The sequence below is a fragment of the Pelobates fuscus genome, chromosome 4, assembly GCF_036172605.1.
Source record: "Pelobates fuscus isolate aPelFus1 chromosome 4, aPelFus1.pri, whole genome shotgun sequence".
NCBI lineage: Eukaryota > Metazoa > Chordata > Amphibia > Anura > Pelobatidae > Pelobates > Pelobates fuscus.
Genome location: NC_086320.1, coordinates 82815350 through 82834112, shown reverse-complemented (window position 1 = coordinate 82834112; position 18763 = coordinate 82815350). Strand labels below are relative to the sequence as shown.

Here is an 18763-nt window from a genome sequence, read left to right as displayed (position 1 = left end):
GTGTCACTTAAAGAGAAATAAAAGCCTACATTATCGTGGAGTAGGTAACTGATAAATAAAGGTGTGATTTCTATTAAAATAATCACCACATTATTTATTTATTATTATTATTATTATTGACAGCAAATTCATAGAACATCAGTGTCTTAAAACAGTGTCTCAATCATGAATTCATTGTAAATATTACTAAGTTCCGCCTGTGACAACCAAGTGCATTCATGATGCCAGGTTTGACAGGTGCGCCATTCATTTATTATGTTCCATATGGACATTGCAGTGTGTATGTTCCTTTAAGTTACTTCTCAATAGACATTTCAGATATTGTGTGCATGTGTATACCTGCATGTGTTATTTTTATCATTCTTTTGCTAGTTACTTATACATATATTTTATGTGCAATATACCCACTAACCGATGAACAATAACTGATAGAAATGTACCGACCTCATCCAGTGAATGGTATTCTTCATAATTGTATCTTGACAATGACCTCCGATATCTCTGTGTCCCAGAAACATTCTGCTTTTCAATCACCTTCTGCAAATTATTTACAAGAATCCTACAGGGCAGAAAAATAATATCTCATATAATCGCAGCAGGGGACTTGCATAGACTAGTGGATATAGATTAGGGCACACACATTGAAATATTTGTTAAATTTACAGCTTGCTGTCTTTTTTATATTGTTATGAAGAGTGAGAGTTTGCTCACATAGGGAGACAGAAACCAGACTTATTAATATTTAATGATTAGAGATAAATAACTACTAGACACTTTGGAAAACTATGCAATGGATTGGAAATGCTAAGTCTTTAAAAAGCTGAATTAGGACATCACTACATGAAAATACAGTATATTCTGCTTATATAGCAAACAGACTCACCAGTGAAGACTACAAGTCATTGCTCTGACACCAGCGAGGTTAAAAAGATTTAACAGACATATGTCTGAAGAAGCGTGATCTTACGTGTGCTGTATGTTGGAATTTCTCAGGTAGGTGAGCAGTGTCTGGGAACTGTTGTTTGAAGTACGCACGTCAGTGACTGTGTCTTTCCCAATGTAGCTGAGACTACTGGGCTGCCACAAGTCCACCTGCAGTACAGGAACCAACCTGTTTATATAATATAGGCAACGGTAACGCTTAGCACATCAGCAATACCCATTTAAACAGAACTAATTCATCTTCTTTGTGTCCTGTGCCACTGAGGCCCAATACACGACACACTAGGCAGAACAGCCAGATGTTGCTGAACTCTAACTCCCATGAATCTTTTGGTCATATGTTCCACAAAAAAATACTGAGAATTGTAGTCCATCATACGAGTGATTGGAACAGAAGGGGCAGAATCAAGGACTACATTAAACAGCCATATCTGGTCCTCAAAATAGTGGACATGAATCAAATAATTTTTATATAAAAAAAAAAAAATATTTCCTTTAAGTGAATAAATTACCAACCTCACGGGACTTAATTTACCAATATTTACCAATATTTTTGTATAAGCTTTTTAAGTGATTTAATTTGTTTTTGTAATAAACTGTATAAATTACTTAATATTTTGAAAAATATACAAAAATTATTTATATATATTTTTTATATATTTTTTTATTTTTTATTTATTTTTTAATAAAAAGTGTATCCAGAAATATTAAATCATTTGAAAAGCTTATCCAATAATATTTAATCAAGATCCAATCTAGGCCTTCCACAAACTTGCTACGTGACTGCTTGATGCTAATGGGTACTATCAGGGCCGGACTGGCCCACCGGGATACCGGGAAATTTCCCGGGGGGCCGCGGCACCTGGGGGCTGCAGAGGTATGTGCCACCGGGTGGCCGGTCCGGTGGCACACTCAGAGGGGGCAGGCCGCTTTCCAACGCTGGTGCCGCCGGGCCGGGTGGCAGCCTCGCCAGTCCGGCGGCACTTCTAATGCTGGGGACGGAGCGAGGAGGAGGGAGGAGCATGTCTCTGTACCATGCTCCCTCGCGGTTCCCACAATTCACAGCACAGGAACCGCGAGGGAGCATGGTACAGAGACATGCTCCTCCCTCCTCCTCGCTCCGTCCCCAGCATTAGAAGTGCCGCCGGACCGGCGAGGCTGCCACCCAGCCCGGCAGCACCAGCGTGGAAAGCGGCCGGCCCCCTCTGACTCACTCCTCTCAGGTAAATGGAGGGGAATTATAGAGACACAAAGGGGGGGAGGGGGAATTATAGCGACACAAAGGGGGGAGGGGGAATTATAGAGACACAAAGGGGGGAGGGGGAATTATAGAGACACAAAGGGGGAGGGGGAATTATAGAGACACAAAGGGGGGGAGGGGGTATTATAGAGGCACAAAGGGGGGAGGGGGTATTATAGAGACACAAAGGGGCGAGGGGTATTATAGAGACACAAAGGGTGGGAGGGGTATTATAGAGACACAAAGGGGGGTATTATAGAGACACAAAGGGGGGAGGGGTATTATAGTGACACAAAGGGGGAGGGGTATTATAGAGACACAAAGGAGGGGTATTATAGAGACACAAAGGAGGGGTATTATAGAGACACAAAGGGGGGGAGTATTATAGAGACACAAAGGGGGGGTATTATAGAGACACAAAGGGGGGGTATTATAGAGACACAAAGGGGGAGGGGTATTATAGAGACACAAAGGGGGGGTATTATAGAGGGGGGTATTATAGAGACACAAGGGGGGTATTATAGAGACACAAAGGGGGGGTAATATAGAGACACAAAGGGGGGTAATATAGAGACACAAGGGGGTAATATAGAGACACAAGGGGGGTAATATAGAGACACAAGGGGGGGTAATATAGAGACACAAGGGGGTGCAATATAGAGACACAAGGGGGGTAATATAGAGACACAAGGGGGAGTAATATAGAGACACAAGGGGGGTAATATAGAGACACAAGGGGGGTAATATAGAGACACAAGGGGGGGTAATATAGAGACACAAGGGGGGGTAATATAGAGACACAAGGGGGGGTAATATAGAGACACAAGGGGGGTAATATAGAGACACAAGGGGGGGTAATATAGAGACACAAGGGGGTTAATATAGAGACACAAGGGGGAGTAATATAGAGACACAAGGGGAGGGGGGAAAATAAAACAGAGATAGGGAAGAAAGAGACAGTGGGAGAATAGAGAGAGACAGAGGGGGAGGGAGAGTGAGACATAAGGGGAGAAAGAGGGGGATAGAGAGATGGTAGAGAGGGAGAGAGAGACAGGGAAAAGAGGGAAAAAGAGACAGAGGGGAAGAGAGAGATACACAAGGGGAGGGGGAGAAAGAGGCAGAGGGGGAAGAGAGTGACTGGGAAGGAGAGGGGTGACATGGACACAGAGGAGCAGAGAGGGGGAGAAAGAAATATATATATATATATATATAATATGACTGGTGGATCCAGGGGGGGGGGGCAACGGACAATTGCCCTTTCCCCCCCAGATGCTCTCCCCTGCTGGCCAATGCAAGGCTGGCACTGTCCAAGCACCATGTGCCTTCACGGACCGGAGGGGAGATCAGAGATCTCCCTCCCTGTTCTGGAGGCACCATGCAGGCAGCCGGCAGGGGAGGGAGGAAGAGAGGACCCGGGAGCTCAGCCTACAGCTCCTCCGGGTCCTTCTTGTGCGAGTACAGAGTGTTGCCGCGGTTACAGTGGCAACGCTCCAGCTCTCGCGAGAGTGAACTCTAGCGCTGGAGCTACGGGCTAGAGTTCACTCTCACCACTGCGACCTCTAGCCCCATACACACACCCAGACCCCCCATACACACATTGCCCCACCCAAACACACATTGCCCCACACACCCTACATACTGAACCTTTCACACAAACTGCACTCCTCACACATTGCACCACTGCTCCTATACCCTACTACAGGCCCATATCCCAGCAGACCCCAGGTAAGTTGTCAAACTGTTCTTAAACAGTTTGACTACTTACTCTGGGAGCGGGTCCCAGCACTCCTGGCACCATAACCACTACACAGAGCAGTAGTGGTTATTGTGCATGGATTATTTCTTTAAATCTATAAGTGCCCCTCCCGAGATCAGGCCCTGGATCCGCCACTGGTGTGCGTGTGTGTGTGTATATATATATATATATCATGTATATTAATGTGTGTATTAGTTATATATATATATAATTATGCCTATTATATTTACACATATATTAATGTACATATATATAATATATATACGTAATACACAGAGAAATGTAATTGATATGTACCATATGTAATGAGCAGATATTGGCCCAGTCTTGTTGCTAGGTGCATACTCCAGCACAAAACAATATTTAAAGTGAAGAGCACACCCACAGGACTTCAAAATAAACAAGATATCGTCATTTTTTACAGTTGTGCCCTACATACATTCACCATTTCAGTCCCATTACCAAGATTTTCTTAATATGTCAAGGTAGTTGGACTGAAACATTGGTTATATGCAAAGGCACGTCTGCTTAAAATAAATCTGCACTCTTGTTTTTTTTTTGAAGCCTATATGTGCTTTTTTTCACGTTGGAGTAATCATTTTTAATCTTAAATGATCTTTTCTAACGCTGTATTTGCACACTATGCTGGCGCGACGCATTATGGGGCTGGTAAATAATTTTTTTCCAGGGCTGCTTTTAATTCCCAGTCCGGCCCTGGGTACTATAGTTCATAGCCTTGGATTTCCTGTATTTGTATTATACATCTATACCTGTCTGTCCTTCTGTCTATACCCATAACATGAAAGCACACATGAGCTTATGATTAAATATCTAAAATAAAGATTTACACAAAGGTTACTGTTCTTTTTTTTTTCATCTAGCCTTACCTGAAGCTTGCTGTAAAGAGCCTTTAATTCATAGGCTTCTATATCATTTTTGGGCACAATCCGTATTACTTTATCACTGTGAAAAATAGCAGACACAGGTTTAAAATTAACCACAGTCGCATTAGAGAATACAGACATCCAGACCAAGTCTGGTAAAATATATCACATGATAAGATCTTACAAAATCACATACTATATTAGAAGAAATCTGTAAAAAACTGCTCACATTGTCTAAGCTCTCAGATGCAGCCATATGTAACAGGAAATATTAGGAAGTAAGCCAGCATTGCAATCGCTGACTGCCTATTTAATATGTTTTATCACACTGAGGTTATCTGTATCCCATCACACCAAGGCTGGGTTTTAAATAGAAATTTCACTGAAATACAGATCATTGTCATGAAATCGTATGTTATTCTAGAGAACTGATTTACAAAAGAAAAGAAAAATCTTTAATTAAAGGGACACCACAAGCAATATAGCAATCTATTCTTATTGCATAGGTTATGAAGCATAACTATCTGAAAAAATAAATATTCCAGTTATAATACCGCAACTATAATATATTTATTTTTTCACAAATGGCAAATATTTACAATATATCTGTGAGATCACTGTGCTCTTATCAGGCCGCAGTACGCCATCTAGTGGAGAGATTCCAAGGTGCTCAGGAGGATGTTTCATATCATGATAAAAGTAATTATTTATTTAGAGGTATATTCACTAAATACTGAGTTACATGGGTTGTCCTGAAATTATTAAAATGTTTGTTAGTTTTTTATTTAATATTTTTTTTACAAAATATGAAATTGTGTAGAATTGACAATGAATTTGCAAATTTTACACCAACATCTATTTATTTATATGTATACGGAAAACAATTCAACAACTTAAAGGGACACTCCAGGCACCCAGACTACTTCTGCCCATTGGAGTGGTCTGGGTGCCAACTCCCACTACCCTTAACCCTGCAACTGTAAATATTGCAGTTTCCATAAACAGCATTATTTACCTTGCAGGGTTAACTCCTCCGCTAGTGGCTGTCTACTAGACAGCCGCTATAGGGCACTTCCGGGTTTATAGCACAGATTTTCTGTGCTATAGCATCGCTGGACATCCTCACGCTATGTGAGGACCTCCAGCGCCGCTGGAATCCCCATAGGAAAGCATTGAAAGCATTTTCAATGCTTTCCTATGGGGAGGTCTAGTGCGCGGCATTGCCGCGCATGCGCATTAGGTCTCCCCCGCCGGATGACGTCGGCGGGGGAGGAGCGTGGGCGGATCCGGAACCAGCGCCGAGGGACATCGGCGCTGGATACAGGTAAGTTACTTAAAGGGTTTTAACCCCTTAAGGACCAAACTTCTGGAATAAAAGGGACTCATGACATGTCAGACATGTCATGTGTCCTTAAGGGGTTAAACCCTTCAGCAACTTGGGATGGGGGTTGGTAGGGAGAAGGGACCTGCAGTGCCAGGAAAACGGCTTGTTTTCCTGGCACTGGAGAGTCCCTTTAAATAAATGCCTAGAATTGATATCGTGGTCTAAAATGCCCTTATTAGTGCTCCCTGATTTTAGGTTACGTAACTAAACGTCTATATATCTGTGAGATCTTGCAAAGCAAATTCAAATCTGGTGGGCCAGGAAAAAAAAAAGTCTGTCAGTGGAAAGGACAGGCGCGCTACAAGTATGTGGAAAATTGTCGTTAAAAACACATGGACAGATAATCCAAGTGATTGCATAAGACTGCAGAAGTTTGGCTGCACGTGTCAAACTATTTCCATTTTTTCTACATTTCTTCCAAGGGTAATCTAAGGGCAATGCAGTGACTTTTTAAATTGTTGAATTCTTTCGAGATACAAAATCAGTAAAGTTATAAACAAATACTTTAGTTGGATATGCCAATATAAACTCAAGCGTAAATAATTGAAATGTGCTTAATCCATTCATTATAAGATTTCAACATTTATGCTAAAATAGCAAAGTTTTGTTTATACAGTAGTTGTCTGAAATTCAGTTTTTACTCTACGACCTCTACTATGTTTTTAAGTAAAAAAAAAATTAAAAAAGGTTTATTTAACTTTTATCACCGCATATCTTCATCTACATCATCCACCTTAATTTTATAAATGCATTAACATTTTCAGGTATACCTAAAATTAAAATTATGTACATTTAGAGAATTGTTATTTTCAATACTGAAGCCTCCTGGTGAGATTTAGGTAAATTTATATTCTCACGGATACATGAAATTATAATATAGAAAATCACTAGTTGTGATAAGTACGTGACATATGTAGCACCAACATTTCATTATTAATTACGTTGCCTGTATGGAAGCACACATTTGGTTCACATTTTCAAGCGGTCTATAAAAAGCCTGAGAACAACTGAAAACCCACCCTCTGAGCTTGGAATAAATAATAATGAGTAAACCTCAGATTCTCTTAATTTGTCACAGATCTTTGTATGGAGCAAGTAGGATTCAATGAATTGTGTTCCGACCATCATTAAGTATTTTAGTATATTTTTAGTGTTCCCGGATAGACACAAGCTCCATGTGAACCTACGTCAAGTTTCTGCTACTGAAAGGTTATTCACCACCTAGGGAATCCTGCTTACTATGTGCAAATATTAAGAAAACAAATAATAAGAAAGTGAAACATCCTCAAATTCCAAGTGAAGATGTTGGGATTTTGGTGCTTCATTATTTGCAAAACTGCTTGAAAATGGTTTGATAAAAACATAGGGAAAAATCAGCAAGTTGCGTCTATTATTTTACATATTAATAAAAAAACAAAGACAGTTTTCCTTTAATGAAAGAAGTAACAATGTATATATGTGACAATCACTCAGGATAGATGCACTCACTGACATAAATACAAAATCATTTTCAATACGTTTCTCATCTGGGAAATCCATTACATAAGTTTGAGCACAGTGTACTGTACTTAATAACGTGTGAGAGCTAAAAGTTATTCCCAGTCCAGCCTCTCCTAAAAGAACTATTAAATTATCAAGGTAATGCCAGTGACTACCATTAATGTCTAAAAAATAGTGAATTTCAAATTTAACGCCAAAATAGTGTCAGGATATTTATATCGGCAGACATTTTGTGCTAAAATAGAAATTAAAAGTGTACATTGTCAGAGTCACTCAGAACAGAGCAGACTCCATTTTGGATTTCAGGCTAACAAAGAGACACATAATTGCCTTTTTGTAACTAAACACTAGCATGAGCTAAGGAATGCATTATGTAAACAAGGCAATGAGTCTAACAGAGAAGGGGGATGGAATACTCTTCTTAATATTAGCTTCACACAAGAAAGCCAGACACCAGTGACCAGATAAGACTCAGTAATTAATTGTAATTTCTAAATTTCACAAGGTCCCATTGTATAAAGAAAAGTTGAAATTAAGTTTAAACTGTCAGTTTTAGAAACTACGACAGAAATTGCCAACACAAAGACTGAGGCAAATGCTTTGAACTGACAGAAATTTTAATTTATAGGTAGTCATATAGATAAGCCAAATGACGTCAAAATCGTCATCAGGAAAAGTTAACTGTTTCCTGGATAGCAAGGTTTAGTGAGGCGAGACTGCCCTCTATAGACCAAATACCTAAATTGCAATCTGCAGGTTAACCACACCTTCAGTTTCCTATTGGCCTTATCAACTGATGACGTACAGAGAATCTTTCCCTTTAAAAGTTAGGACAAAGGGAAGAGAGGTAGTTGGAAGTTAGTAGTTGAAGTTGGAGTTTGGGCTTTCAGATTCGGACATGCAGAGAGAGATCCATGACAGATATTCACTCTGGGACTAACTAACATTCAAACTCTCTTGGACCCAACTCAAGAAACACTTAGAATTTTACTCTTACTTTCTAAGCAACACTATTTTTCACTATTACTTACACACCTCCATTCAATCAATCATACACGCATACAACCAATCCTGAGACTACCTACTCATCTGATGAGAACATCTACTTAACTGGTAATTATGCTGGTTTTATTTAATTAATCTAAATTAATTAAAAATCTAATAGCATGATATATGATTGGATAAATCACGGTCAGATTTCAATATTTAGAAATCTTAGTTAACTAAAGAATATATAGTTATAAACATTCCATTCTGCAGGTGGAATTAAAAATAATTATATATTAGTGTGATGTGTTATCACGTGTTAGCATATCGATGTTTTTATCCAGATGTATTGATTTGCTCTAAAATAAGATAAGATATCTTTTTAGGCAAATTAAAATTCGGCTTATATAATCTGGTAGATTATTCTTATTGGATGGTTCCAGGAAATGATTAATGAGCTGGTTTAAATGTTATTTTATTTGAAAATTACATAAGAATAGGATATTAAATGCCTAGGAGGATCTAGCCAGCATTGAAAGGGTTACTCAGTTAACTTTTAGCCAAGGTTTTATGGCTGTACCATTGGAATGTGTATTGCCATTGTATTGCATACTATGTTATACTAAATATTCATTGATTATTATCACGCATGTTACATATTATTATTATTTAATTTGGCACAATAGATTGTATCTATTTTTATAACAAATTGTGATTTTATTTATATGGAATACATTTCACTTACATGATAACGATCTTTGAGATCTAGAGAATTGAAATAGTGGGCAATTCTCGACTGTTTACTATTATCATCCCATAAATATCCCCACAATAGCTGAGTTGGAAACATAGTTGACTTTAAGAATTTGTTGTGTTAGATTATTTTTTAGACAATTTTTATTGTGAATGCAGGATGCATATGACTCATCAAGCATGATATCGACAGTTAGAAATCAGGGAGATTACAAAGTGTAGCTGTAACAATGACATTCACAGTTTTTGTATTAATATCGTAACATAAAGAAAATAGAACAAACGTGTTCAGTTGAACAGTGTCATGCATAGGGAACAGTCAGTATAGTCACCACAACGCCCAGTATAAAATCAGAGGAACAAGTAATCTGGCATAGTGAGAGTGCCACCTAACTACGGTCATTCCAGACAAAAGGTGTGAGATGTTCTAATCAGTGATATGGTTCACAGTAAGTAAAACCCTGAAAAGGGGATGCAAAATGAATGTAATCCCAGTGTACCAGGTGGTAGATGTGATGTATTTTGGTGACTCAAGTCAGATGTGAATAATCTGTCCTCAGGTCACCTGAAGACCATGCAATATAATATGCAAAGCAGGGCACCCCAGTAAGCTTCCTTGGCCATACAGGCACCATTAAGGTCAAAGATATGGTGGCGATATGCCACCCAAACCAGTATCTAACATTAATAACCATGCCCTGTTACAATAAAGTGTATGTTGATATGTCACTTAGTAGTCAAATGTACAATGTATTAAACATTTCAGCAATGAGTGGTGAGATAAGTAGGTTAGTCAACCCTAAGGGTTAGTCTGTATCCCTAAATGCTGGTTCACCGTCCAATCCCACCAACCCCCAACCTGCTGAAATGCCTAGAAGTAAAGCATTATGGCCATCAAGGAATGCACGTAAAGGGTCATGACCTGCCACCACCTCTGCCGAGAACCATGCCAGGTAATCTAGAGTGACCAAAAATAATTATCCAGAGTAAGGATATTTGCTCTCCAAGTCAAGAGAAATTTCCTGGTAAGGATTTGCTTATTGGTCAATGTTTCTAGCCAATCCATCTTAAATATAAAATGCAGTTTGATCAAAAAGAATTGCAAGGAGAGAGTACTCAGCTGGCTCCAGACCTGGAGAATGGCTTTGCGTCCAACAGCTGTGATAATGAGAAAGAACTGTTTATTAGATAAGGGATGGCACAGTAAAGGTTGTTTGGCTATTTGTACCTTAAATTTGAAATTTACTTAGCTTATTTATTCTTACTTTAGTGAAAAACCCTGTAAGCAATGAATTGTAGAGAATTGAAAAATACGAGTTACAAACTTTTAGACAAAAATAGCCAAGACTACGGTTAGTGAATAAGCACTTTTGTAAACACTAAGCTGCCTTTTTGCACAGTCAATGAGCGTATTCGTGGCTGAAAGTCAAACTCGGCACTGATTTATTTTCCTCCTTCACTCCACGTATTGCTCACATGGTTAAGGCACCAACAAAACAACTTTAGCTTAATTAAGCAGTTTTGTTGTATATAGATCATGCCCATGCATTCTTACTGCTCAATTCTCTGCTATTTAAGAGTTAAATCACTTTGTTTATGCAGTCTCCCTGCTTGTCACATACACAGCCTTCCTAGCACTTCCTGTAAAGTTAGTTCTAATGTTTATACTTCCTTTGTTGCACTTTCTGTTTAAGTTAGAATTTCTTATCTACTGCACTGTTTATATCTTGCTAGACCTTGCAGGAGCCTCCGGTGTGTGATTAAAGTTTAATTTACAGAGCAGGAAATAAAAACTTCTGAGGTAAGTTAACATCTGATTCAAAATGAAATAATTTTGTTTTCATGCAGGTTGTGCCAGTCACAGCCAGGGGAGGTGTGGCTAGGGCAGCATGGGCAGAAACAGAAGTAATTAAACTCCTAAATGCCAGAGAATTGAGCAGTGAAACTTCAGAGGCATGATATAAACACAGCTCTTGATTATTTATTTTAGTGACTATAGTATCCCTTTAACTAAAAACCTTGGATGTTGGTTGCAAGGTAGATGTGGACACTATTTCGGAGTTACAATAAATTCAGTCTTGGCAGACTACAACATTCAATAGCAAAGAGTTTATTCACAGCTGTTGTAAGCCAAGGGCTTATTGAGACCTATGCTGTTGGCTGGAGACCTTTGCTGTTCAATGGAAAACAAATGGCATTGAAAGAAAGAAGGACTAATTTGGGCCACTGTCACTTAACTATTTAAGAGAAAACTGAAAATCAATGCTAAGAAGACATTACATACATATGAAAAGAGAGAGAGATTAGATTACCTCCCAATTTACCATATTGTGCCCTATCAATCACAATATATACACATGCAAACACACACACAGGATCTCCACACAGAGAGATAGTTAAATATGATTTTCCCTGTTTGTGCTTGACCAGTAGCCAAAGATCCTACTTTCAATGTTCCAACTCCTTCTACTGACCACCAGTGAGCTGTCCATCTATGGCAGGAGTCAGCAACCTATAGCACAAGAGGTGCCTTTGCATGGCAAATGAATCTGCCAGAACCAAACTTGCTGGAGAGATCAGATGATTGTCTAAAACAGAGATCCCCGTAAGACTTCTTCAGATATCTGTTAGTGGTGGATTGCAGTGAGCGGTGAGAGTCTGAATTTACTCATGACAGCGCTGGCAGGAACTAATTTCAAATCACGTCCTCTCAGTGCTTGTGAAGAGGAGGAGAGCAGCCTGCCAAAGCTTCTGCACTTGCCCTGTACCCGGGCAGCCTGGTCCCCAACTTACCCCAAGGAAGTCACACTCCTGATGCAAAATGGCAAGAATAAAGGGGGGCGGCTATAAACAACACCATTGCCAATGTTTGTGTAAAAAGGTTCTCCATGTCATTAAAATCCACACTAATTGCATATTTTTCATAGTTTGATTGAATAAAATACATTGGCTATATGGTAAATTACTTATCTTATTTAAGAACAACATAGAGCTAGCATAGTCACCTAAATTGGTCAGTAATTCTCTAAACATACCACACAGTCCAAATTGTAACTGTTAAAAAAAATGTTTTTTGATGACTATTATATTTCTGGAGTTAAAAAATTTTGAAACACAACTTCATATGTTATTGAGATAGTGATACACTTCTGCATTTAGTTTAAGACAAATTGAAATTCGGTATCATTAAAGCACCGTATGAGCATGAGCAATCAATTAGCCTAATATTAACCTTAATCTGAGCTAACCATATTTAAAGCTAGCTCTAACTAACTCAAAGCCTAGATAACCATACGCCTAATCAACTGTAGCCTCATCTAACCCTAACTGTACCCAACACTGATTAATTTTGCAGGGTTAAAAATGTTGGCTCTTTTGAACCACTTTGACATATTTTAATTTTTGTTTAGGAAGTATTTAGTTCATGCCACTGTTCGGGTTGACCAAGTTTCATTATGATTTTTTTTTTTAAATAGGCCATTCAGGAAGCCAAAACTACCGCAAAAATGCTGCCTACGATTGTGCTGACATGCAAAAATGTGTAATATTGGCTGACATGGGGGGGGGGGGGGGGGGGAAGGGAGTCTGTTGGGTGTTTTTGCCAGTATCAGCACTGATTCTGGAGCCCTTCTTGGTCGGCAGGCAAAGCTTGTAGCCTGGTGTGTGGCCTTGGCGGGGGAAGTGGATGATCTTCCAAGCTTGGTCAGAAAAGGCATAATTTGTGCTCATCAATGGCCCCATACACCCCCACCCTCTTGTGGAGGTTATCCCGGTCCCCACCAAGGATTTTAATCTGCTATATCTGATGTGGGCAGGAGAATAGAAGCTTTCAAGATGGTTGTTCAAGATGGTTGTTCATGAGGAAGCAGAACTGCCTATACAACAAGGTCTATCCTTTCATGAGGCATTTGACACCTTGTGTGCTACATTTTGTGATACCTTAGGAAAACAACATACACTGAACCTGTGCAATGATTGGAGTCTCCGGGAGGGGCCTCGACTGGGCTGCCTACCTGAGCTGAGAGCCATGACGGTAGTGGCTGAATATGTGTGGTGACTTGACATGTTAAGCTGTGTCATGTCACAGTTTTTACAGCTACACAGATCTGATGCCCCATTTTCATTTCAGATGCCATTATACTTTCTTCAAGTTGTATAAAAGTTTGTTTTGCTGTTCACTTAGATGTCCAGTACTGATACTTGCCCAGATGTGCATTTGTAATTATATTCTTTTTGAACTAACAACCTTGCTTTAATACCAGTGTTTTTCATAGAGAAGTTTTTCTTAGCTCAGGCTAGTCTCATGTTTATTATTTTAACAAAACCAAAGTTCACATTCTTGACATATCAGGTGTTATATTTACAATGTGTCATGTTTTTTTTTTTTCATCTTGCTGATATGTCACTATAAGATTGTTGGTTTAAATGCAAAAATAAAGAATGTAAAAAAAAAAATATTACCTGGCCCGATGGTTACGCAATATCACATATTTTTGCAAAGCCAATTCTGAGTTGCCAAAACAGATTATTATTAATTTTGGGATTTAAAAAAAAAAAAAGGAAGCGAGAGAGCTTGGTTTTCTGATTGAAAATTGAAAAAGGGGTTTTATCCAAAAATGACAGTAAAAAAAAAAAAATCAAGTCGACAATTGACCTCCCACTTACCATTCCACGATGACAAGAACAAAGCTTTCCTGCACATTCAGTCTGTAGCGTCAGATACTGGCCTTCAGTGTTGAAAAAGCACAGTGCTTTTTAGAATTTATTTTATACAACCAGTTAAAATGAAAGAGCTGCCATACTCAGTGTAGGCAGGTTTCACACACTGTGTATGTTACTAAGACAGTGAAATTCACAAAGCACAAGCAGTGGCACAGAATCAGACTGCAAATCAAATAATCTTTCTCTTACTATAGAAACATTTTTTGTAGTAGGTAAGAAGAACTTTTTTTTCTATTCCTTTTTCCCCCTTTCTTAAGTCACAGGATGATAAGGGGTTAGACTGTTCCTGTCTAACTGGGCAGGACCAAATACAGCACCTGTGGACCTTTTGCCTTCCCATGGACTTTCTTGTTCTATTTCTTTCTTCAGTAATAAAGACTTGTGGTATCTTTGCAGCCTTCACTCGTTCATACTCTCTTCCTTGCCGCACAATTAGCACTTTGCAATTCAGTCTTCATGGAGGCACTGTAAGTGATCCCAAACTTAGCTTTGTTGGCACGATAGATTGAACACGATAGATTGAACACCACCTTTTGCTTCTGCTGAAGAGGCAGGTGTATTTGCATTGGTGGTAGTGGAAGCTGTCACAACACTCGCCTGCACTCTACACTCTTACTGTAACTAGTAGATTCATGATAATGGAAATGTTAATGGCCCCTGTACTGGTGATGTTGATGCACAGTATGAATCCGTTCTCAATGTGGAAGAGCTTCTTCTGGCTGTCTAAAAAGATGTCCACTAGTGGTGTGTTAACCCTGCAGTGGAAACATTACAGTGTCTATATAACAACAGGGCCGCGTACATTGAGATAACATTTTCTGGGTGCCTTAAGTGGTCCTTTAAAAAAGTTGCAATCAGTTGTATTATTGGTTGGTTAAACAATTTAATCATAAAAGTATAGCTAAAATAATGTAGGAAAACGGAAAACCATAATGTATACAAAGCTTTGCGTATAAATGAAACGAAGGTGAAACATTGGTTATTGATGACAATTTATCTGTAGGAAGGCCTGTTAGATGCCTTGGATCGTTCTTCTGGAAATGTGTGCATTCTGAGAATTACTTGCTGATTTTGTAAACATGTGGCTTGTAAAGAATATATTGCAGATTTGCACTTTTGCAATGAAACTGTACTCCTGTAATCCTCTGGAGAACATGTAGTAACACAGTGCTTGATTTATTAACTCTTTCATTATTCTATTTTATATAGTCATCTGGGTGTTCAGCAGTTAAAGAACATTTTTCTCTCTTACGTATACACTTCTGTGAAGCTCTAAAGTATAAAAAAATGTTTTTCCTGTACAAATTTCATAGAAAACATATTATTTTTATAATAATAATAATAAAAAAGTATTACTATTTAGCATTTCTCTTTTAGATAGACTCAAAATGCATCACATTTTAGAACAGTGTAACTCACATTAAGAAGTTCTATGATTAGTTTTATTTAAAAGCATGACATGAGGATAGGGGACCGATTCAGGTAAGTGAAACTCACCTTTGCCTGGCTTCCCAGCCAACAGACCCCCAGTGGTGATGTCACTGTCGGGGGTCTGCAAATTACGCATCGTACCCATACAGTGAAAGTTCCACTTTAAAATGAACCATATGCTTAAACAATAGTTACAATTCATTAGCTGGCATCCAAAAAACATCATGAAATGATCAAGCATTGAAGGATATCTAGCATAGCATCATGAGTTTTTCAGAAGGTTATTTTTATATCTAAACCTTGAGGCTGCTATGAAACATTTTTTTGTAGAAATGTTTGAAATATAAATTAAGGTTAAGAATCAATGTTTGCAAGCCTAGTCACTTAGAAAATAAAAAAAATGGATTTTTTACAGTATAATCAGTTCTGTGGAAATTTTAATATAGCTAAACTTGTTAGAACTCAGGAAAACGGTCTAACTCAGCGCTCACATTGTGGACCCTTAAACACAGGAGCAAAAAGGAAAGAGTAATTATTACTCCGGGCTAAGATGCTGTCAGAGGATGTTAAATAAAACATGTTTCATCCATATTTTTTGACGTGATGCAACAGTTTTAGAAGAGAACAAAAATTTCATTACAGGTAAAAAAAAAAAAGGGTTTAATTTAGAGAGAATAACAGCCTACTATTTCATCCTTGCTCTCAAGGACTATTCAAGGACCTACAGGGAACAAGATTAAGGAATGGTAGCTCCCTCCCTTTTCGAAGCTAAGGCAGAGGAGCAAAAAACAAAAACGCCTATAGTTTTCTCCCCCCCCAACAAACGTACTTTGTGGGGTAATTTGTTATATCACACACAACCTTCTGCACACAGTAATGGATACCATTCAACACATACAACCATCCAACTCACACAACGTAGGTAGCTTCCACACACACAACATACAGCCTCACCCACACACAACACAACACACACAGCCACAACACAATAAGTAGCCTCCCCATACAATCTTCCACACACATTAAAGACCCCACACACAGTCAGTTATTGCTTTCAGGACACATGACGGAATTATTGCATCATGGTTGTCCTACCCTTAAGGACCCATGATGGAAACATTCCATTTTTACCAGCAGGGACTGTTTCCCTGCTGGTACTGAGGCCAAAGTTGCTGAACAGGAAGCAGAGTTGACTTGGAGAGTTTTTCTAGTCTTTTCAAGTATTTTGGCCTTAAATAAGCTTTTCTACCTCCGGGAACTGTGACAGTATCTAGTAAATATAATTTTTCATGTGGAGCTTTTTTTTTTTTAGATACATTACGGCAGAGATACAACAACTAATAGATTGCATTTTGGTGTAAAGATTGCGCAATCTCAGTAAAAGAAACTGTTGTAAATGGAGCATTATCTGCTAAAGTATGTGGAAATATTTCAAGATCTTTACCTGTCATATTTTATTAGGTGTCAAATTTGTGACGTCCATGTTATAGTTTTGTGTAGTGATGATGATAATGATGAGTCGGGTTGCAACTGCTTGAAATTTCCCCAATAAAAAATACATATTTTCTAAGATTAAATAACTCCAGGTATTTCATATGTGGCATTTCAACAATTACAGATATTTCTTTTGTAATTTTTATTGCTATGTGATTCTGGGATATTCTACTAAACAACAAAACATTCCGAATTCATGTTAGAGATGACTATCATGGGACAACAGAGGGGCAGAGGAACGAGTCAGAAGGTTTTACTGTTTCTCCTATTAAGGGACACTCAGGAGGTGTGAAATTTGAACACAATTTAATCGTTACTCTAAGTGGGTTTGTTTTCCTCCCAGATAATGTGTGCATTCATTTGTGTCTCAATAAACTTTGACACAACATTGATTACAGCTGTTCTAGCTGTGTTTTAACATTTGCTATCACGTTTTACTGTAGGCAAAAAAAATACACACTAAACTTTTATACCCCCATGGAGGAGGTTTTTATGTGCTGAAAAAAAAGACCCATAAAAGTAGTTGTGGTCATAAAAATTCCTTTAAAATGCTCAGGACCTATGATGAATACCTCTGTCAGGACAGTATGCTACACTTAATTTAACTGACGTACTAGATGATTGCTAATCCACAGGTAAAATATTGTCTAATTCAGGCGCATGACAGCTGTGTCTGATAAGCTATGAAAGAATATGAGAACAACCAAAAGTACTGTGCCACGTGCATTAACTGCGGAATACTATGCTCTCTCAAACCACTGACATGGCTTTTCCTCTACTGGCAAATGCTACAATGATGGAGAATCTCCCAGTTACAGTCCTGGGTCTAAGCCATCAGCTCGCATTTACTTGTGTGAACAGGTTTCATTCATTCACAGTTATTCACTAAACTGAAAATTGTTGGGAATTCAAAGTGGATTTTCAATTTAAGGAGAAATAGACAAACAGGAAGGTTGAGCGACTTGGAAAATGTTTTCAGTTTGACCAGTTTTGCCTTCATTTTAAAATTCACTTTAAATTCCTGACAATTCTAACGTTAGTGAATAACTAGTAATGTGAATGAAATTTCCTTTGCAGTACTGTTTCATTGCCAATACCATTGCGAGCAAAACTCTGTTGGGAAACATGGCATCTAACTACAGCTGTGCGTGGCCCTCTAAATGGTAAGTGATAGTTGAAACGATTGATCCTGCACCTATCAACATCTGCAAGAGCCCTAAAGTTTAAAATATAGACTTTTTTTTTTTTTACCAATGCTTGCATTTAGTCACAGCAGATTATAAATTATTGCAAATAATAATAAGCAGGGTTATATCATAAAATTAGATTGACTTACATTTATATACATTTTATATGAAGTATATAAACTGGGTACACTCTCAGCAGCTAGAATAAACTTTCACTTCTTCAACCAAGGGCTGCAAAATGTTAAAGGAACACTCCAAGCTCGCTGTAGTGGTTATGGTGCCATTGAGAACCTGGGTGCCCTTATTTTATGAGTAGTTAAACTGTTTTAGAACAGAGCACTGTAGTGGTTATGGTGCTTGGATTATTCTTTTAACTGGACAGGTGCTGGCAAATGTCCCTCCCCTAACTTTAATGCCATAACCCCCCCTCCCCAGTGTCAGGCAGCCAATCAATCAGCCACCTGGTTTGGTGGAATTTAACCT

The 18763-nt window shown here is 38.5% G+C and overlaps 1 protein-coding gene across 1 annotated transcript in view; it reads right to left on the bottom strand.

Annotated features, from left to right (window-relative positions):
- The window catches only part of CPA6 (carboxypeptidase A6), a 68019-nt gene that overhangs the window by 39306 nt on the left and 9950 nt on the right, over nt 1–18763 (bottom strand). Inside the window, exons 2-4 of the mRNA XM_063450396.1 lie at nt 4826–4901; nt 968–1092; nt 445–559 (exon numbers count right to left, since the gene is read on the bottom strand). Coding sequence (XP_063306466.1) covers nt 445–559; nt 968–1092; nt 4826–4901 — 316 coding nt within the window. The remainder of the gene's footprint in view (nt 1–444; nt 560–967; nt 1093–4825; nt 4902–18763) is intronic.